Source organism: Rhagoletis pomonella, unplaced genomic scaffold, assembly GCF_013731165.1.
Source record: "Rhagoletis pomonella isolate Grant_MI unplaced genomic scaffold, Rhpom_1.0 Rhpom_scaffold_00005, whole genome shotgun sequence".
Classification (NCBI taxonomy): domain Eukaryota; kingdom Metazoa; phylum Arthropoda; class Insecta; order Diptera; family Tephritidae; genus Rhagoletis; species Rhagoletis pomonella.
The window spans coordinates 76,501,045-76,524,149 of record NW_023458559.1 but is presented as its reverse complement, the minus strand read 5'-3'; the positions used below and the strand labels follow the sequence as shown (position 1 = coordinate 76,524,149).

General features: G+C 37.0%; 3 protein-coding genes across 3 annotated transcripts; 2 read left to right on the top strand and 1 right to left on the bottom strand.

The window, feature by feature from the left end:
• The first annotated feature begins 1,290 nt into the window (after nucleotides 1-1,290).
• LOC118739617 lies at nucleotides 1,291-2,176 on the top strand. The gene is made up of 2 exons (XM_036471048.1): nucleotides 1,291-1,426; nucleotides 1,491-2,176. Exons 1-2 carry the CDS (start codon nucleotides 1,291-1,293, stop codon nucleotides 1,640-1,642), a joined length of 288 nt encoding a protein of 95 aa, XP_036326941.1. The 3' UTR covers nucleotides 1,643-2,176.
• Nucleotides 2,177-5,794: 3,618 nt separating this feature from the next.
• Nucleotides 5,795-18,941, bottom strand: LOC118739615 (mediator of RNA polymerase II transcription subunit 1). Its single transcript, XM_036471047.1, has 5 exons — nucleotides 18,584-18,941; nucleotides 16,276-17,456; nucleotides 16,035-16,167; nucleotides 14,016-15,970; nucleotides 5,795-7,390 (listed from the first exon to the last, which is right to left on the bottom strand). The coding sequence occupies exons 1-5, from the start codon at nucleotides 18,621-18,623 to the stop codon at nucleotides 5,957-5,959; spliced, it is 4,743 nt and encodes a 1,580-aa protein (XP_036326940.1). The 5' UTR covers nucleotides 18,624-18,941; the 3' UTR covers nucleotides 5,795-5,956.
• Nucleotides 18,942-20,459: 1,518 nt separating this feature from the next.
• On the top strand, nucleotides 20,460-22,384 carry LOC118739614 (NADH dehydrogenase [ubiquinone] 1 alpha subcomplex subunit 9, mitochondrial). Its single transcript, XM_036471046.1, has 4 exons — nucleotides 20,460-20,648; nucleotides 20,778-21,216; nucleotides 21,287-21,652; nucleotides 21,705-22,384. The coding sequence occupies exons 1-4, from the start codon at nucleotides 20,609-20,611 to the stop codon at nucleotides 22,096-22,098; spliced, it is 1,239 nt and encodes a 412-aa protein (XP_036326939.1). The 5' UTR covers nucleotides 20,460-20,608; the 3' UTR covers nucleotides 22,099-22,384.
• Nucleotides 22,385-23,105: the final 721 nt, after the last annotated feature.

The window sequence follows — 23,105 nt, the reverse complement described above, 5'->3', positions numbered from 1 at the left end:
TGAGCATCTACCACACAAGGTCTGAGCTTCATGTTCTTGAAACGAAAAAGGTTTTGGTTTCTGAAACAAATCAGCGTATTGAAGGTCAAAGAGGACGCAACTCGACAGGCTGCAGACGCAATTCGAAGAAACGCAGTTACAACTTAAAGGGCAGACGCAACGTGAACCAGATACTCTAAGCGAAAGCATTCTATGATAGACGAACTAGGTACGCACACGTCATCCTGTCCAGTTAAATCGCGCTTGCCGCCATGCCTTGCTTTGGGCCATGTTTTATGACAGCGTCGCTCAAGAGCGGGTACTGACGAACGTCGAGAAGTTCGAACACTTGATGTCATGCCTAACTGGTATCGCATTGGATGTTATCCGCTCGTTGTAAATTAATGCGGAAAACTACGAAAAGGCGATAAAATTATTAAAGGTACTACATGGCTTTAAGGGAGGCTCACATCAAAGATATTTTCGAGTTGAAGAAGGCGCCGGTCGGCTCTGCCGTTTACTTGCGGAAGCTCAAAGACAAGACCAGCTGCGTGCTTCACAAACTATTACCACAAATAAGCTCTTCGAACTCACGATATTCGGGCTCTCCCTTTTTTTCTTGGTATGTATCACAGACCTTTTGAGCTCCCTATATTAAAACTACCGAACGCGCGCCACGCTCGATCGCAGTTTGGCTCTGTGGCCGGCATCTCATTTTTGCAGCTTCGTGACATTATTCAACGTAACAGTTTTTCTTTCGGGCTTGCTAAAATGCGACTATTTTTTCGACGGTGAGGAATTTTCATATGATGGCCACAGAGATTGCGTCCTGTCCACTCTTGCCTGATGGTCAAGCACGACTTTTATTTATACCGTGACTGGGTCAGTTCTCATAGGTGTGCTCGATGCGCTCATTGAATAGGTATTTAGACTGCTCGACCTTCCGTCGAGGCGTGGACCCAAACGAACGATGCGCATTGTAGCGAGACTCTCGTCCACCGTGGTGAACGACAGTACTTGGCGACGAATTCTATTCCTCGGCACAAATCCTACACTGAATTTGGGCTCCTTTACATGGCAGCTGTAGTAAACTTCGCATATGTTGGATGGCGGGGATGTTAGCCTTAATCTTCGTAAGCACTGTCGGAGACGAAATAGAATAATTAGTAAAAAAAAAAGAAATTACAAATAATATGGCCAAGGAAACTCTGAAGTCAAACCGTCAAACATAAGTCAAGGAGCGTTGGACAAAAATTATTTATTTTTTTACATACATACATATTTCTCAACAGAAAAAGAAAAATAATTTAAATGGTATACTCTGCGAAAGTGAAACTTTACTTCATTAGACTTCGAAAGCGATTTCCAGAAATCGATGAGGAGATTAGAGAAGTCCTGACTGAGCACACATCGCCCGAAACAAGTATAAGCCTGCGACAGTTTGTGGGTAAGTACTGTTTTGAGGAAATTTTAATTCTTTTAATAAATTTGTTGCATTCCTTCCTATTTAGAAAAGTATACAATACGCACTGGAAAGATTTTTCCATTGCATGTGTGCGCCATAAGATCAACAGAATTCCTCTTGAGCGTACCATTTGTTGTGGGATATCGTAGCAAATCTGGAACATTGTACTTCTTTTACTTGACAAGCGGTGTACATTGAATGATATTTTGATTGATTGTGCCTTTTTATGGATACATGTGTATAAGTAGTTGCTTACATTTATGTTATTCGCCCTGTTTATATATTATTTATTATGTACTTTATGTATATACTACTATTTATCGAATAATAACCGGTGAAACATCCCCAGGATGCACAATACGATTAAAAAGCCATTTGATGAAAGCATCAAAATTAATGGAAGTATCAGCCTCGGAAAGACCTGGTGCTCAGTAGCTTATACATATGTACTTTTGTTCAAAGTAACTTTAACTCAAAAGCAAAGACAAAGCCACTCAGAAGTTTCTTAACCAACTAGCATACAAAAAAACTATTTTCCTGTTAGGGCGAAACCCTGTTCCAAAGATGTTGCAGCTTTTTCTCGGAACTCCCAAAAGTATGCCATAGTCTTCAAATTAAGCCGAAAATCTTTTCCTAACTAGTCATTCCTTCATGTTTGGTCTTCGGTCCAAAATAAAAAAAAAAAAACAAAAAAACCTCCCGAGTGTATTTCTGCCATGAAAAATTGCTTCTCATAAAAATACTACAATCGCCGTTCGGAGTCGGCGTAAAACTGTAGGTTCCTTCCCCTTGTGTGACATCAAGGCGCACGCAACACACTAAATATGTGTAAGCGCCTATCTACTATTATTATTAACTAATCGTGGGACAGTTCTATATTTATCAGTTACCCATGGTATCATTAATGAAGCTATTGATTGCCCCTATTTGCTAGATAGGATTAGCTTAAATATCCCTTCTATGGGGAGTGCTATACGGGATTTTAATCTATTTGCTAACTCGGTGGCTCTTGACTTCCCATTCATTGGTTTCACCCATGATTCAATAATTATGAATCATGGGTTTAACCTGCGCTTTAAATGAAAAATTATTTTTTATTTTCTGTGAATTTCCATATAAAATTTGAAAAATTTAATCATTTTTCAATTAAATGGCTTTCATGAAATTGCTCTTTGGGGTGAGGGTGCCATTTTCTAGTAAATTTTTGTCATCTTTTATTTATAATTTTATTTTATACTTACGTTATTTGCTAGTCTGTAAAAACTATGTCCACAGACATTAAATAAAAAAAAATAAAATAATATCTGCAAGAATTTTAAAAGGGTTTTAATTACATTTTATTACATTAATATTTTGCTTATAAATTATCTTATTTCTCAACAACACTATTTCATTTGCCTTTATTGTAACGAATATACATACATACTTATAGTAGTATGTTTTAAATATAAAATTCGAGTTACGAATTATGCATATTTTACAATTGGTTTCATATAAATAGACACTCAGTTTATGAATTTGATGTAATTTATTAATTTCATTTTGGTTTTTTTTTTGTACTAAATATTGTAAGCCCAGCCGTTTCAGTCCAAATATGTTAATAAATTTGTCACATAACTATTTACTTTTTTTTTTTAATTTTTCAAATTAAGATTTATTTTTCGGCTCGTTAGGCGTAATGTAGCCAAATTCAGTTTAAATAAAGTACATACATATTTTTGAAATGCTTATTACAGTTAGATAAAAACTTTGGGTAAATATCATTTATTAGAGCGTTTAGAGCCAGTTTATTTTATTTCCTTAATAATTTAAGTACATGCGCAATATGTATTGTTTACGAAATATGTAAATATGTATGTATGTACATATTAACAAAATTTTGCAATATTGACTTACAGATACCGCAAAATTTTCCACAATTTTTTTTATAAAAACCGGGGTATATTTGATATTTTTGATCATACAGTGTACCTTCATCTTATCAAGCAATCGACTTACATACATAAATGTACGACTATTTATTAATACAATAAACTTGTGCTCACATAATTACCTCATCAATAACATGTTTTATATTAACACCCCCTTATCTTAACAGCAGTTATTTTTAAACTATTCAAGTTTAACTTGAGTATGAGTAACTTGTTAATAAAGGATCGGTCATATTAAGAGGTTTTGTTGTATTAAAATAAATATTTAAAAAACTACTCACAAAATATAATTGTCAAGCATACTTTATATGGAAGAAAATCATCATCAACATCGTCAGCTAAAAAAATTATTAAAAATCAACACGATTTCCTACCAAAAATTTTTCTAAAAGAAAAGTTAAAAAATTGTGGGCTGCAACTGTAAAATTTTTTTTAATTTTTATAATTTTTTCACGAAGTTTGAAATGTGGAGTAATGTAGTGAGAGTTATGTAATGTGCTAGACTTTTATAAAAAAAAAAAACTGCAAACATTAAATAGACATAAGAAAAATAGCCAAAACCGGTCAAAATAAAAAATAAAAATAATAAAATGATAAAAATTCAACAAATTTTCACCAAAATTTCAAATTTCTTATTCAAAATTGGGGTATGCAGTTTTATACCCATTCATGAAGTCATAAATATTAAAACCTTGGAAATTATGAATTACTAAAAATACCTTTAGCTTTTATAAAATGTATGACATTGTGAAAATATGTCTAGTTATGACACCTTGTAGATTTCCCAATAGTTATCTGAAAGTACAATGCTCTAAAGTTGTTTTAAAAAAATTACATTACTTAATTATGTATTTATACGAGCACAAGTGTATGTATGTACATAAACAAAAAAGTTACCGGCAACGCAATAACTTATCGACAAATTTTCAACTGTAATAATAAAAACTAAACTAAACTCAAATACAATTGTTCCGATGGTTTCACTACTAAAGCATATAATAAATCTCAGTAACTCGATACGTATTGCTAAAATATTTATCATGCATGTAGGATTATTTATTAAATCAAATTCAAATGATTCAGTTAAAGCGTGGCGAGTGGGAAGTTAGTACTCGATAAATAAATCGAGCAAGGAACCTAACGTTTTTCCCAACATACATATGTATGTATATCCCAACTCCATCAGTTTTATTTACTTTACTGAACTGAATATAACGGTTGTAAGACGTAGCAAATAGTTTATGTAGTGAAGATATTTTTACCAATCGTGTACTAAAAACATAAGATAATTTAAGAGAAAACGATTTAGCTCTGTTCAAAAGCAGCTAAATCATTCACCGCTTCAATAAAAAAAACAACAACGATTACGATTACAAGTTTATGTTTTCAGTACAGTATTCATTAGAAGTACTGTATGCGTATAACATGAACCACCTGATATGACAGTCGGTTTAATTTCATAGAACCTAAGTCAAGGGCACTTTCCAGTATCCAACTCTTTTTGGGATGCACTAACCGTTATTTACATCAAAATAACGACTCAGGAGGGAGCGACATGTACATTTTTTTTAAAACTTATCATGTTTTCTCTTTTCTTAAAATGTTAGTTCCACCCCCTCGAGCAAATGTAATCAAAGTTTAAGAACATAACTGGCAACATTTCGTATGTCAAGGGGAATAATCGTGACATTCCAATGCTTTTGGCTCACGCGCTTTCAGAGACAAATGGATATTCACTGCTGATATGGTATACGAGTATATCGGTATAAAGGTCGGTCTCCTCAAGCGCACACAATAATAATTAATGGGGGGAACTGCCAAATGTAAGACATAAAAGGCGAAGTAAACGTAGAGATTTTCAGTGGTTACCTGATATGTCAAATCTATAAGAAACATCTTCATATATGTTAAGTAAGAATTTGCAATCAAAAGTGTTTATAGATTAAGAATAGTACCAAGTGAAAAAATAGACTGAATCTTAAGAGAGAGAGAGAGAGGGAGCGTGGCACATACTATATTTTAGCCTGTAAGAGGGAAGATTACTCAAAATACCTCTTTTGTGATTAGAAAACAAGTTTTAAGCATCCTGGAGCAAAAGATCTTAATTCTTTTGATAACTCTTGTCAGAGTGTAAATGCTAAGATAATAATATTTTAGGATGCTGATTACATATTCTAGTAGTAAATACGTTCCATCAAAATGTTAAGTAAAATAGTAAAATATGCCGAACCCCAATAATCCTAGACAAATGGCAACTATCCAATACAAATACTCTTAAGTAGTAATATATTGTTTTCTTGAAAGAATGCCTCAAGCTGCATACTTTTTATAGCGAGTAATAAAAGTACTTTGAAAGTCTCAGTTGTTGCATACTTTCAGATGCACAATATCGAACTTACAATCGCGAAACCCACTGTCCTTTATAAATCAGAAATGCGCGAAACTTAAAAATACCAACGGATTTGCTTTCTAGTAGCTTCAACCTGCCCCCAAACATAAAAAATTATTAGGACAATATTAAACTTAAATACTTATCAAATATAAATATATGTATGTATAGGACGAAAATTAGCAATGTATGTCATTTACCGGCGAGTCCAGTCGACGCCGCAGCGGCAGCGGCAGCAGCAGCATCGCTGGATCTAAACGCTGTCTCCTCCCCAATTTGAGTGCGCGCGCGAGCGACAGCGCTTACTTGATGATAATCAACCGCCACTGTCGGCTGTTCTGGCGCTTGCGGTTGATAGTGTGATTGTTGTTGGTGGAAATGCTGTTGCTGCTGCTGCTGCTGCTGTAGCTGGCGATGATGATTTGCGGGGGTGTATTGCCGTGATTGCATTGCTTGCATACCTTCCGTTTTTTGTTGTGAGTAGTAATTTGCATTCGATTGCATAGCGTTAGCAGCAGTTTGTTGGAAACCAATTGGTGGCGATGACGATGTGCCATAATAATGTAACGGAGACGAGCGCATAGTAGAGGCCGAATTGTTAAGCTGATTTTGCGCTGGTGGCTGTTGTAAGGTTTCATTGACATGGTTATTACCCTTTGTACTGATTGTGTTACTAACACCACCCCTACTGTCAGCTAAGCCGGCAGTAGCGCTTAACGTTGGCGACAGCACAGTGGGTGTTGTGGGTGCCGATTGTGTGCCGTTTGCGGCTGTGTTTGTGTTTGTGCCGCGTTGCGAAAGTTTAGGTATTTGAAATTTGCTGTTAAGTCCCTTCATGAAGCCCTCCATATTGGCTGCCATTGCAGGTGAGGCAAACTGTAATATTTTCAACATATCCGCCTGATGATCCATGCGCGTCACTTGCTGTGTGACGGTTGGTGTTGTGCTACTATAAGCGCCGCTGGCAGACTTTTTCATCGATTTTCGTGAAGACCCACTGGTGCTGCCAACCAAATCCCCAAATGAATTTGTGCTAAAGCTCTTTGTCAAACCGCTACCACCAACCACTGAGGTGCTGGACGATTTTGTTGATAAGCTGCCTGAAGAATTGGACTTCTGGAATGGATGTTTAGTGGTGGTGGCACTTTTCTTGAAAGGCGACTTTGCTGCCAACAACTTTTTTGAGGCCGGGCCGCTATTGACGCCTGGTTTGAGGCCAGTGTGTTGTTTCTTGCCAGTTGCATTTGTAGCGCTAGTGACGCTGCTTGATTTGGCACCCTTCGTTGTGGTTGTTTCAGAAGAAAACGTACTAGTGCTGCTGCCTGCTGAAATGCCACCACCCAGACTGCTATTGCAACCGCTGTTAGCGTTGCTACTACTGCCACCTATGCTAGATTTGCCACCACCGCTGCTTGTCTTGTTGATAGTGAGCTTTAAGCCCTCTTGACTACTCGTCTTCACCATATATTCAGAAGAACTGGATTGCTGCAGTGTTGACTCGGCCTGTTCTTCGCAAACTTTGGACTCACTGCTGCCAATGGCCAGCGGCGAGTGTGGCGCCACTGCCGGGGCCGCTTGTGTTGCTGTTGTTGGTTCGACTGATGTCATTGACACCATCGAACTAACCTGACAAAAGAATTTCGTATCATAGAGGGTGTGTGTGTGTGGGTAATTACGCGTCGATAGCGTGAAAGGAAAGTGAAGTGCGCGTGCGCGTGTGTAAGAATGTAAATGTGAGAAAAAAGAAGAGCAGAGAAAGTGGAAAGAAATTAGATAGAAAATTGGAAAAAGTTTTGGGAAGTGGAAGTGCGAAAACTGTTAGTAAATGTTAATAGAGTACTTGGAATTTTTAATTTAATTTTTTTTAAGAAAACTTCTGTGTTTTATTTACCATATTTTTTATGTATTACTGTTTTTTGTAATATTTTAAAATTTTTTCTCATTCATATTTTTACATATTTTATATTAAAATAAAAACAAACAAATTTTGTAGGTAAAATTACCTTTGTTAGTTTCAATATTTGCTATTTTTTAGTTTATATACCTTCTTTGTAGTTTATATTGTTTTTATTTAATTTTACTTTTTTTTTGCCAACGAATCATTGTTGATGTTGTTGTAACAGCACACGAATTCCCCAAAGAGTTTTTGGGGAGTGTGATTGTCGTGTCGAATCATCAAAGCTGTCGCTACGGCAAGGTTATGTCCGGTGACTAAAACATTCCTCCACACTGACTTTTGGGAACCGTCACCCACCCTGCGACCACCTGCATATCGCATATTGGCGCTCCGTATTTCTCAAAACTACATACTTAGTTGGTCTTTGATGCAACCGGGTCCGTACCCTCGGGACGCCCCAACTGGTATCATCGTGATCATTCGTCCGAGGTGGAATCATTTAAGATGCATATTCCATTTTGTTTAGGTGCTTCTTGAAGTACGGGATAAACGGTAAAACTTGGAAGCATTGTATAGTTTTCGGCGATTTTGCTCGTTTACTTATTTCATTACGACAGTAGACAATGCCACTGTTGTCGGGTCGTACAATTTAGCCTAATTTACGACTTATGCAATGAGGCTATATATATATCTGTTGTCATAAGCAATAATCGCCTAAGTCCAAAAACCTGAATTCGAGAAAAAACGTTTTAAACATTTGGATTGTAATTTTTTCCTTATGGGGAAAGCAAAATATTTTCGCCTATAACTTTTTAAGTAGTCTAGCTGGCGAAACGAGGATTTCACAAACGCATGGAATAGTGGTTGAAGAATACGATAGCATATACAACTCCATTCTTTCTTAAGTCGACTTAGGCGGTTATTGCTTGTGACCACAGATATTGCTACCTAAAGGTGAAAAGGTTCCATATTTCCTTTTTGTCAAAATTTAGTTCTAGACATGATACAAAAAAGAAGGTAGTTCCATTTAATGACATTCGTTGTTGTTGCTAACCATTTGACTTTTAATAAAATTATGACATTTCATAAAATTCATGCTACCTGATCACCAGAGATAATATTTTTTTTTTTTTGTAAAAGTAAACAAAAATGTATGAAAATGAGTGAAGTTTAGTGAAGTTGTTGAACATATATGAAAGGAGGGCTGCATGACCATCCGTCACCTCTCGAATTCAAGTACAGTTTTCGATCATACCTTCTAGGTAATTTTTTAACCACTTAAAGAAATTATTGTTGTTGTCATAAAGATTCTAAAATGTATGAACTTTATTAGGGCGAAACGAAACTATTTTGAGCACGGAAACAAATGTTGAGTCTTCAAGTGAAGTAATGTTAAAATTTGAAGAGGAGTTGCTCAGTGAAAATGTTTTCAAGCCACTTAACGATATTGAAATATCCGCAGAAGAAGAACTCGAGGTAAACTCCTTACCCTTTCGTTTTTATTTGATTTCTAATTTTTTTAAGTAGCTCGCAGAAGAGCATGAAGCAGAAGATTTCATCAGTCCACTCAAAGATGTGGAATATGATGGACTTGAAAATTTTGCCGGCTACATAATTTCGAAAATGGGGTTGACAAAACTAGGCTTCAGGACGCATGTAGAAAGTGATCAAAATTATACGTATGTTAATTGTTTATCGGAGGGCGGTCTGTACAAGCCTAATCCAAGTTTTTTGCATACATTGGAAATTTTGAATTCAAAATTTGTTGAAATTAATGGTGATTCGCTAACCACAAAGCCAAAATTTTTGCAAAATCTGATGAGAAATTTAAAAGTAAATTTGGACCAAAATATTATAAAAAGATTTTATTTGGGAACATTCTTTAGAATTCGATTTTTAAATCGCAAGATTAAAGAAACGAAAATTGTATATCAAAATAAGAAAATGAAAAAAATAACAACATAATGCACTAATGGTTTTTATTATAAAATAAAAAGAATAATTACAATGTAACAGTTTACATTTTATATATTTTTAATAAAAGAGGGGCAAACCACGTAAGTAAAAAAATGTCAAGTACTGATTGTGAGTTTTGATTTGAAATATACTCACATTGGTAAAAATATGGGAAAGAAAATACTCCGATGTATTGTTTTAATATTATCAAAGTGGCAAGGCCGTTGATAATACTGACAATTTATGAAACTTCAAAAAATTTTATTATCCGTCAAAAGTTGTTTATTGAAACTACCTTCTTTTTTGTATCATGGTTCTAGATACACAATGACAGATAATGCGAAACGATTTTTTGTCTTTTCACCTTTAGGTAACGATATACATATGTACATATGTATATATTCCGACGAATTGTTGACCTCCTCCTTTTTTGAAGTCGGCTAAAAACAATGGAGCCCCACCTGTGTTTGATACTCTTTTTATAAAATTTTTTGCTTCTCCTATAAAATACTAAATTTGTTGGTTAGGGCGTTTGTGAATTAAGGTAACGATATGTAACTTTAACTAATATTGTACGGTACGGTGACCATATTCATGACAGCTGAATAAGGGACAAATAATAATTTGCCAATTTTTTCCACAAAAGCCAGAGTATTGGAAAATCTTTTTCCATGATCCTAAATTTATTAGCCCTGTAACGGCATCTTTATTTAGCATATATTTTTCGATCTTTTATGAAAGCAGCACATAAATATTCAGTTGCAACATCACACATTTCTAGAATATTTTTCCATGGTGCTCGGGATTTTCGCCCCGTAAAATTTTTTACAAAAGCATTCCTAGGCAGGGAAATATGTGATAAAAAAAATATCCAACTACTTTTGAAACAAAAGTGGCATTCAACGGATTATTTACAGAGTCGGATTTCGGCCAGGCACAATGCAGTGATAGCATCCGGAACAAGCTGAATTGCAAAACGTACCTTCGAAGGGTTCCTTTTCCCTTCCATCTTTCGAGAATTTCTTTACTTTTACAACATTCTCATAGTAGCCTTATATGGAGTTTCTCATGTTGAAGATACAATCCCCCATACAATGAGCAAACATTTTTTTTGACGTAGTTTCGCCTAATGAAGATATTCTCCTTTTACAAAATTTGAAAATTGACTCCACGCCACGGCTCAATGGAAAGGTAATAGTACCCGAGAAAAAAAAGCAAGCCGCGTGCAATTTCTTGTTGGTTTTTGAATCCATATACGCAAACAAAGTTTAAAGATTTAGAGTAAAATTTAAACAAAACTGACAATTTAAAGACAAAATTAGCGACAAAAGTAAAATCAGCTGCTCTACTGCTGCTACCTTTTCAATATGCTTTGCTCCACACAGAATATTCAACGTGAAATGCATTGATAAAAACCTTTGAAAAGCTAAATACTACTGCAATTTCATTTAAATATTTCAACAACAGTCATTAACGTCTAATCCCTATTCATACCCACAAATACCCAGTTTTCCTACGCAAAATTATAACTTCAGAAACCATCCACATATGTGCTCCTCGATTCGAATCATAAGCGTCCAGATTTAAAAAAGAAACTGGTTCTTAGACACGTCATTTTAAGGCGCCAAAATACCGAATACGGGACAAATACGGGACATTAAAAGAAATGTATTTGGCGTCCCGTATGAAATAAATAAATTACCGGGGCAATTGACGAAAATACAGGACTGTCCCGTATAATACAGGACGGATGGTCACCGTACCTATGGGTGATAGGCTTTAAGTTTCATTTTATTTAAAAACAAGTAAGAGCAGCGCTGTCTTCGGCTATGCCGAAGGCTTCATACCATTCATGAACATCGGCAAATTTTAGTTTGACAGATTACTGATTTTGAATACATCTGCATACATCGATAGAGGAGTTACATACTTATATAAAAAATCGCATCTAAACAATCAGCCCTACAAGACAGCTGAGTATCATATGAGTACTCATATTATCATTATCCCTAATCACAAAAGTGCTTATCAAAGTCATCATTTTCGTTCAGGCCATGGGAAAAAATTGAGTACTTTCCCCTCAATGTTGTCATCAGAAAGTCCTCAGTGCTAATAGTCAAACTACTAATTTATGCCGTACTACAAAAACAAAAGTGTAAATGTGTGAGAATTTTTGCCTAAAGTGCTCAGCAATGTCTTGTAGGGAGAGGTATGGAAGATATACTTAATATGGCACCAATCTAAGTGATTTTCACTGCTATGTGATCGGTATGTAAACCGGTAACACAATTAATTGGGTTTAGTTTCCTACATAAAGGAGATAAATCGCAAAAACTGGTATCTGAACAATCAGTGCTATAGGAGATAAAGCTTATACAGCATAGACTTTGACGATTTTCTCAGTAGACTTTGTATTATTATTTATAAAATATCTTACGAAATTTATCGGTTTTAGCTGTTCAAATAAAGGAGTTTTACAGTAAAATCCCATATCTGAACAATCAGATGTATGGAAGTTATATGTTGTAGTCACCCGATCCTTGTTATTTTCACTGTAAATATTCTGTTAATAATGAGTGAAAATGGTGCGAAATTTCATGTTCCTAGCTGCATAAATGGAGGAGATATGATAAAAGACCTCATATCTGAACAATCAGTTGTATGGGAGCTATAGGTTATAGTGACCCGATCTTTGTAATTTTCACTGTAAGCATTCTGTTGATAATGGGTGCAAGTGCTGCAAAATTTCATGTTGGTAGCTGCATAAATGGAGAAGTTATAACGAAAAATCTCATATCTGAACAATCAGTTGTATGGGAGCTATATGTTATAGTGGTCCGATTCTTCGGGTTCCGACAAATGATTAATACATTATAAAAATACACCCACCTACCAAATTTGATCCGGATATTTCGAAAACTGAGAGACTAGATTGCATACAAACAGACGGACAGACGGACATGGATAAATCGACTCAGCTCGACGTTCTGATCATAAAAGTATACATTTTAATGGGTCTATCTCTTTTTGTTCTGGTACTTACAAACATCGGACCAAAGTTATAATACCATTTCATGCTCATGAAAGGTATAATTAGCATTTGTAACCGACTTCCAAAAAAGGAGGAGGTTATCAGTTCGTCGGAATATTTTTATGTATGTCCGCATAACTTTGGACCACGTCAACCGATTTCGATAATTCTCTTTGCATCGGAAAGATAGTGTCTCAGAGGTAGTCCCATACTAATCTGGTTTAGATCCGATCATTGGATCATGAAATATATATATATATTTTTTCAAGTCGGTTTTATGCTAAAAATTACTTGTTTACTTTTATTGTTTTATTTAATTTCTTTAATCTTTTATTTTTAAGTTTTTTATTTTCAAAATTTTATTTTTTTTTAATATTTTTTCGTTTTATTTATTTTTTTCTAATTTTTTTATTATTTCTTTAATTATTTAGTTGTTTTATTATTTCTCTAATTGTTTAATTTTTCACTTATTAGTTTCATTTTATTTTTATTTGTAATTAAATTTTATTTGTGTGTATTTTTGTTGATCTACTTATTTTTAGGTTTTTATAGTTCTAATTAGTTACTTATTTTTTATTTGCGTTTTTATGATTTTTTTACGTTTTTCAATAGTTCCTTTTTTTTTGTTTTTTTGTTATTTTTAAATAAATTTTTACTATTTTAATCAGTTTTTTCTATTAGCATGCACCCTTTTCGAAGATAAAAATTGCAAAATAAAAATAAAAAGCAAATATGAAATTAAAATAAAAAACAAGCGTATTTTTATTTTTTTATTTATTTAAAAATTTTAATTTTAACACTTCAAAAGCGAACATATTAGTACATACTGAAATATTGAAAATCCACATTTCAAAAATCCGACAAATCATTAAAATTTAAATTATGCAAATCAAAAAGTAGAACAAATAGATAGTTTGAATACTACTATGAAAACGTATTTTTGTGGCCTTACTGTAACTAAAAGATTTGCGAATCGAAGAAAATATACTTAGGAAATTCCGTCCAGAAAAGCTTCTATATTTCAGTTAAGGCATACAAGCCCAAATTATCACCGAGCCAATTATTTTTACAGATTAGGCAAAAAATATGATTATGAATATCAAAAATTTCCAATTTCGTACAATTTCTTATCAGAAAAACTTTGTAATGAAAGCTTTCACTGTTTAATTTTTCACCACTCCATTCAAAAGTATATCAGTATGCTCAATTTTACAAACAATACTTGCACTACTTTTCCAGAAGATGTGTTAATTTCAAGCAACTTTTTTTTTATTAAAAAAACGTCCAACCCATTACAGAAAATTGTAATACAAACTTAACTAATTAAAATTTGAAAGTTGGATCTACTGAAAGTTATATGAACTTACCGCGCCGCCGACTACTTTGCGCATAGCTGCCGCCTGAGATGCTGCCGTATTCATATCCATGCCGCTTCCCGTCCCATTACCGCCCATCAACGGGCCGACACCACTGCCAACCCCAACACCACTGCTGCCACTCACATTGCCAGTCATATTCGAAACTCCGCCATAGACACCGGAGGCGGCATTCATGCCCGTTGGGGCAGATAAATGATTCATTGTCTTCATCTGTTGCATCCCCACCATGCCCACGCCAACGCCCATGGCAGACTTCACTGCATTTGCGGCCGCTACACCTGCCGCAGCTGCCGCTGAAAGTCCTACTGCAGAGCCAACTAAACTACTGCCGCTGCCACAACCGCTTTTGTCACCTTTCGGACTTAGACTGGTTGCAGTGGCACTTTTTAGTGTGGACATACTTGGCTTGCCCGATGAACCATGCTTCGGCGAGTGTGTGCCGAATGGTGACTTCGGGCTATTCGATGCGGTATTTGTGTGCTTCGGACTGCTATAGACGGGCGAATGTTTCGGGCTGGGGCGTGTGGAGAGCAAGGCAGCATTGCCGGCAGCTACCAGGGTGGCAGCTGCACTGCCACTACCTAGCATGCCACCGCCACTGCCACCTTTGGGTGAAGAGGAAGGCGATGAAAATTTACGCGCCACTACTGTTGCGGTGGCGTCACTAGTGGCAGCCGGTGAGTTTTGTCGCGAATACACTTTTTCTGGCGGTCCCATCGGCGAATCGTCACGCTTCTTTTTGCGCTTCTTCTCCTTTTGCGAATCGGTGGGGGATGGTCCATCCAATTGGCGTTTGTTGGTGGCGATCGCCGACATTCCGGTGCTTGAGGTTAAGCCGCTGGCGCAAACTACGGAGGTACCGCTGTTGGATTTCTTATCTTTTCCAGCAATGCTGTTGTTGCCAGCAGCATTTATGGGCGTTATAGTAATGGTGGATGAGGTGTTTACGGCGCATTGGGGTATAGTTGGAGCGCTGGAGAGTGTTGCAGTACCGCCACTGCCATTCCCGCCATTTCCAGCACTCCCTTGTGTCGTTAAAGGTATGATTTCAATGCCTACTGCGCGTTTTACGTCTACACCCTGCTGCTGTTGCTGTGCGCCTCTACTATTACTATCCGGCGAAATTGGTGTTATGCTAACGCAATTCTTTAGGTTCGTCGTCTTATCCATCCAAATGTTCTTGTACTTATCGGCGATTTCTATCTCCGATTGCTTACCGGCACCTATTTGGTCATGCAACGTTGCTTGTTGTTGATGTTGCAGCTGCAACTGAGATTGCTGCAAGTGGTGTAAGCCGCCCAAAGAGCTGCTCTCAACAGCATGCAGCGCTAAGCTATTTTGCATTTGACTCTTTGGGCTGTCATGAAAATCCTCTTGCTTTACTTCAGTTTTATATTGCAGAAAGCCTGCAATGCCAGCAGCATTGCTACAAGCTGCGCCACCACCACCACCACTTAATGGTGTCGATGCAGAAGCCATAGTAGGCATTTGCTGCTGCCTTGTATTAGGTTCCATTTTCACGGCATTACCGCCCCGCACTCCACTACCACCGCCCGAGTCGTTGTGTCCTACAATCATACTAAAATTTCCATAACCACCAGCGGCTGTACCACCGCAAGCGCCTGTGCCACCCAAACCGCCTATTCCACCCCCGACGCCACCGCCCATGCTGCGTTGAAACATTTTCATCGTTTCTTGATCCCAGAACTTTAGTAGCGCACGTATAGTCACCGGTATGGACAAGCACTTTTCCACAATCTTCGTGAGTTTCAATGACAGCAAGTCGTAGTTGTTAGTGAGTGAGTATATTGTACACTTTACATCGCCATCGCGCAAATCGAACTCCACGGTAGCCATAGATTCCTCGTAAGGGTGTTGTAGCGAGACGCTAATCTGCTGGAAGGAGATTGCATTCACCTCGAGTATTGTAGTGGATTCCATGTCTGAAGGGGAAAAATATAAAATTATTTTCAAAAACTATTTAGCAAAAGTTCACGAAAAGCTCACCATTTCCCATTTTTGACTGTGTACGCACACAACTAGCCAGAAGCGTATAGAAGAGGGCCTGCCGTTTGAGAAAATCTAAGATTTTTGGTACTTGCATGGGCTCGGTATAGGGAATGGATGAAACTAAAGTAGCCTGCGAAAACAAATCGAGGGGTTAAAATAAGGTGAAGCATATGAAAGTCTACAAAGAATTAAAAATATTTTGACTCTATGGGCCCAAACTGTAAAATGCAATACCCACCTGCAATTGTTTGTTTTCAGTGAAGAAATAGCAGTGTGTCTGATCAGGCAAATTCACAAACAATCCCTTCTGTGAATTTTTCAGCTGTTGCTCGGAGGCCGTCTGTACCACCAAATTCATAATGGGTAAAATAACAATTTCCTTTTTGTTGGGCGATTCAATGCCACTGGTGGTATCTGAAGCAACACCCAACGGGATCCCTAGTGCTCTCAAAGAAGCATGACATACTGGTAGTGGTTTATTTAGCCGCAGCACAAATGTTGCAGGGAAAAGCATTGAGTTTTGTTGTGTAAGTGGCGCATATATAGGTACTTCGAGACCAGTCTGTGGGTCGTTTGTAACGCTCACAATTGGCAATATTTGTAACTTATTCGCTGACGAAGCCTCCAAATTCACTGTCACACTTAGGCCGACATCTTTGCCTGTAATCAATTCAGTGGTGAGCTGTTGTACTGATTTAGACTCCAGCGATATAAGATCGTAAGGTGAGACGAAATATATGAGTTTCATGGGATGACCACCACGCCTCTTCAACACCAAGCCCACTGAGGATGCCTTGACCAGATGCTGTGAGTCTTTTGTGAAGTTTTGCATTTGAAAAAGATTATACAAATCTGTTTCCATCGCTTGCAATGCAACAAAGGCCTTTGTTTTGACTTTTGGTTCCGCATTCAATTGATAGATCGAGGACAGACCCTCCAGTTGCACCGTAAAATCAGCAAAGTCACCACGATTTAAACAGTTCACTAACTCACTGCAGGACTGTTGCTCAATTTTACACTCATGATGCACTTTCACATCGGTGAGTGCGCCATTCGTATCTAACATGATTTCCAAAAAGAACATATCAGTCGAAATAAATAATCCTGAAGTGTCTTCCATGAATTTAAGCCCCAACTGTCGTGATAAGCTTTCGAGGCGTTCAACTAGACCCTGTCTTGATGTTACTTTAATGCAATGCTGCATGCTATCGAGACATTTTTGCAAATTAGCCTTTTCCACAGCGTCGAGGGCATATCGTTTCTCCAGCATGGACATACGCATGGCTTTTGATAATTCGGCAAATGATTTGTGTTGATTGGATCGCGAACGTATACGCTCCATAAGCAGTTCTCGCTGCCATTGCTTATTTTTCTCAGCTGCACTGGGCGCAGAGCTGAGCAACTGAGCAGCTGTAGTGTCTAAAAAATTATTTAAACAAAAATTTATTAAATTATTGATACCTATAAATAAGTATACAAAAGTAAGATAGATTGGAAATACACGATGTGAATCCGTGAAGGAGCTTTTAATTCGGCCAAATCATGTCTAAATTATATTTCAATAACTAATTACTATTCTAATATGAATAAATGAATGGAAAGCTACTCAAATAGGTTGATAAAAGTTTACTTGGTTAGGACAGCGGCTTAGGAGAAAAACATCGACGTCCCGGAAGACAGATACTTATGTAGCTAAAATTATTGCCGCAATGATTAATATTCATCATTATTTGATACTGTCCGAAAGATGTTCTCATCTGCACTCTTTCACTGGAAATGCAGCTAAATCGAAAGGAAAGCAAAATCTAAGTAGCGAATTCTGTGAACATTTGACGGACAACTTAAGTCTGTCTTTCACGGACAAACAAAATAGCATATCTCGACAAAACATATTTTACCGTCAAAGAGAAAGGTGTTGCAATTCGAGAGAAATATTAAATTATTTTAACGCAATTCACAACCTTCAAAAATATTTATGATTGCAACAAAAGCATGTTTTCGTTTAAATAAAATTGATTGCTCTGACGGTAAGGCCATAATCTATCGTCGTAATGAATCTCATGAGCGTAAACTTAATTTTAAAACCAAATTTCCTTTTTTTTTTGTCACTAAATTATTAATAAATTCGGCTTGAAATATGTCCTTTTTTGTGAATTTATTTATTTATTTATTCAGTAGGATTTCTGTGCAAAAATACTATGGATCGCCTAGACGGAGTTGAACGGATGAGGGTATTCCGAGTCTACAATTTCTGTGCTAAATGCTAATTTTACCCCATTCAAATGATTCCCAAGGTCTGAGGAAGGGGTGAAGGAGTCAGGTATGACTCATTACAAAGTTTGAACCGTGCTCTTGCTAGTGGGTGGAGTATCAAGAGCCACGCCTCCTCCCCCTCTAGCCGGTAATCTAACAAACAGTTGGTTAATAACTAAAGATTACCAAAATATATTCCAAATACCTACCAACAATCATAATGCAGTGCTAGTTATTAAGCTTGTAATAAAATTAACATGTGTAATAAAAAAGGAATAGAATTTTACACTCACTCGTTGTTGCAACCGCAGGCTTTCCAATGGCGGAACTCATTTTAGTTTACAAGTCGTATAGTAGCATGCAGCAAAGCCGGTGAGCGTAGCAGCGCTATGTGCGTTTCGACAGGCAGCCAATTGTGGTCGCAACAGCGCTCTTCAGATGCAAAAAACTTTTCGAGATTCCCTGCTTTAACTTGCTATTGTGGACTTGCAACTTCTTGTAGTTTACAAATCCATATTGAAATTTCTTTGCAAAAGAAATTTGCTTTATGCGTTTTTGTATAGTTTACACAGTAAAAACCTTTTTTTCCACAGCACAAATTTCTTTTCCGTGGCTGCTGTTTTAACACTTTTATAAAGATGTAGCCCATTTATCGATTTTTACAAAATCTTTAGTTTATCGAGCAAAGAAATTTGTCATCGTCGAACATGTATCTTAACGCGAACCATGATTCAATAATACTAGGTTCGATAAACTGACAGTTGTCTCTCTCGCACCGCTCCCTTAGCTGTGGCACCGTGTTGCTTCTTTGTACTTTTACATGGAAACAGTGTAGCTGTGGTGTGAAATAGAAGTATGAGCGTTTGTGCAATATGTTTATTTGTATATGCATATGAAGCATATTTAACTGATGAAAACATAAACTGTTTTTAAATTGGATGTTTACATCAATCTCATAGTAGTCTTATTTTAATTTTGAGTCATTTTGCAATTTTTATACAGCTAAATAGCACATAAATTACGTAATTCACATAGATACATCAGTATTACGTTCAACATTTCGTTTAAAATGCCAGATTTCCTGCAAATACTTTAGAATTTACAAAAGAAATTTTACTACTAATTGCCTACATTGCGTATTTTTCTACTACCATTTTTGCACCAAGAGATTTCATTCCTTCCCTTTTCTCCGTCCTTTGTAAATGCAACCTTTTGTAAGGGAGTGTCAAACCGCCGCTGTCAATAATTATCTAACCTTGTATTATTGAATCATGAACGCGAACAACGCGAATTGATACAAGGTGGCCAAGGCGAATTTATACAAGGTGGTGTTATGGAAAATTAGATTTTCTCCTTGAAGTCGAATTTATATTACAAGAAACACATCATTTTGACATTCATAAGGACTGCGGGAAAAATCTAAATTCGGCAGTAACACCACCAAGGCGAATTTATACAATTTATTTCTTTATGAATTCACCATGTTTACAACATCATTTTGACATTAGGAAGTACCGCGGCAAAAATCTAAATTCGCCATCAACACCACCTTGTACAAATTCGCCTTGAACACCACCTTGTATAAATTCTGCTTGGGGGCGACAAAGAACGTTGAAGAGAATTGAATTAATGCTGCAGGAGGTTCAAAGATAAGGGCACAGTTAATTGCCTATACGATATCATAAAAATATATTAATTGTACATCTGAAATTTTCATTTAGTGTTGGCAATAGCCATGAAAACCATAATGAACGTGCAACCCTGTGCCAAACTCGACATAAACACCTCCGAGCAAACTAAGCAGCCGCCATTTAATTTGGCAAACAAAAGTTTGTCTGCATAACACCGACCTAACAAAAAAAAGATGGCCGCGACTTTTTCGCCGCGCACATTTTCAAAGTAACGAGCGTTCCGTTCTTATAAATTTACCTTTGCTATTACGAGGTTGTTGTTTTGTTTCCAATGCAATGTTAGCAAACCACCCCACAAACGACGAACATTCACCCCAAGCATGAACATGCCCGCGCACATTGTCGTCGTATTTGACCAGGGTAATTCACTGCGTATGTAGGGCCTTTAATTTGTCTGCGGTGTATCGTTTCTTTCCCATGTTCCTATGTTCAAAGTATCACCTTGTACTTCCGGTAGTGCATGAATTCAGCGGATGACACTTGAAAACAAAAACAAAACAGACGTCAGAAGTGTTTCGTTTCGGGGGTGTTTTTATATACGACTTGGTCGCGAATTTTTCTTGGGGTATCAAAATTTCGACGGCTTTAGGGGATTTAATTCCAAACCAAATAGTGAAATAATTCGAAATGTCCTCATTAATTTTGCTGCGCAATGGCCAGTTAGCAAGTAAGTTGCAATGGAGTATACTAAAAGTATTATGACGAGTATGTATAAAACTTATGTAACTTACGTTTAGCTCTGAAATATTTCCAATAATTTGGTGTGATTATGCAGAGTTCCTTCTTTCTATTTCAGAGCAACAGGGCAGTGCCGCATTGAGTGTATTTTGCGTGCGCCACTCGTCGAGCTCTTCCGATGCGCCCCGCCCACTGAAGTCAACCAATCTCGGCACGATGCGTCGCGGTACCGGCGGACGCAGCAGTTTCAATGGTATTGTTGCAACCGTATTTGGATGTACAGGTTTTGTGGGGCGCTATGTTTGCAATAAACTGGGCAAAACTGGCACCCAAATGATTCTTCCCTATCGTGCTGATTTCGGTGAGGCTATTCGTCTAAAGGTATGCGGCGATTTGGGCCAAGTGCTATTCCAGTTTTTCGATTTAAGAGACGAAAAGGCTATTCGCAATGCTGTGAAGTACTCTAACGTTGTCATCAATTTAATCGGTCGCGAATTCGAGACGAAGAACTTCAAGTTCAACGATGTGCATGTAGAAGGTGCTCGCCGTATTGCTAGGTATGCCAAAAACTAAATTATGGTATAGGTTTGGTTCATATACAAATATTTATTCGTATCTCTTTTACAGAATCAGCAAAGAAGCTGGCGTTGAACGGTTGATTCACTTGTCTGCACTGAATGCTAGTCCCGAACCCATGAGCTTTGTTCTCGAGGGTGGGAGTAATTTTTTGAAGAGTAAATACTGGGGTGAATGCGCGGTACGCGATGAATTCCCTGATGCAACCATTATCAGACCAGCAGATATCTATGGTTCTGAGGATCGTTTCCTCCGCTATTATGCTCACATTTGGCGTCGTCAATTCCGCGCGATGCCACTATGGTTCGCCGGAGAGCGTACTGTAAAACAACCGGTTTATGTGTCGGATGTAGCGCAAGCCATTATCAATTGCGCTAAGGATCCAGATACCGCCGGTCAAGTTTACCAAGCTGTGGGGTAAGTGTCATAAAATATTATATCACATTTTTTAAAAATCTAATTTTTACAGCCCCAAGCGCTATCAGCTGAGTGAATTGGTCGACTGGTTCCATCGCGTTATGCGCAAGGACGAAAAATGGTGGGGCTATCATCGCTATGACATGCGTTGGGACCCTACTTTCCTTCTCAAAGCCAAATTCACAGAACTTATCTGTCCAGGCCAACCCATAGGCGAAGTACATGTGGAGCGTATTGAACGCGAATGTGTTACCGATGTCGTGCGTTCGGACATACCATGTCTGGAGGATTTAGGTGTACAACTAACTGCCATGGAGGATCAAGTACCATGGGAATTGCGGCCATATCGTGCAGCGCAATATTATGATGCCGAATTGGGAGAATGGGAGGAACCATCACCACCTAAACCAATAGCGCATCGTGATGAATTGCGTATGTTTGCATAAAAATACGGCCAAGGCAACAACGCTGACAACGAGAAAAGTTATGAAAGTTATAGGCAAGGTAAATCAAACGATAGTTGGTGGCGTTGGTGGCCAGGCAGTGATTTGAATAAGAAACATTTACAAATACGCGAATTACTGTTCGTTGTACTTGTTGTGCGTTCTCTGTGGTACGGAGTAACATCTAGTGAAATATGGTCGATTATGAATGATTTTGGTGTAGTAATTGATGAAACTTTGAAAGGCAAATAAAATAAATAAATTGCAAAATTAAACATTTTCTAAAAATCGATAGGTGTTATTCATGTATATTTTTTACATGTTTGGATGGATGGCCCTCTATAAGTTTAAATATTTCCCACGTTTGCTTGTACTTTGCTTAATTTTTCCTGAACCGATTCTATCCTAAGAGTCTCGTAGACAATTGATGAGTTTATTATCATTAAATAATATAAGATCATTTCTGTCCGTTTCATTCCTTCTTGACACCCTCGTGTAAAATTGACTGCTCGTCCATTCTTGTGTTGATAGATTTCAGACGCTCCAATTAACAGGGCTTTCGAAATATTTAGATCTTGTCGGAATCATAATCAATTATTTGCAATCCATTGCAGAGCTACTTATTGTGTAATCATTTAAAATATCGTTTATTGTATCTACTCTTTAAGTACATTGCACTGTGTAATTGTAATATTTCATAATGTCTGTACCATATTCGACTTTTGCCATCAAAATGAATTAATTTACTATTTAATATTTTACTGGATTCATTCGGTAAATTATAGATACGTATGTATTAATGGGCCATATGAATAAAAAATAAGCAATTGCTTCTTCTTAAATATCAGACATTTTACTCGATTTATTCAAACAAAATTGAAGTAAACGGTATGAAATTTTAAGAAAAAGCAATTGCTTAGTTATTCATACGGCCCAATATTTATTTATAAATGTTTCTTTTTTGTTAATAATTTTTTATCGTAATATCGATATCTTAATGCATTGCTGTG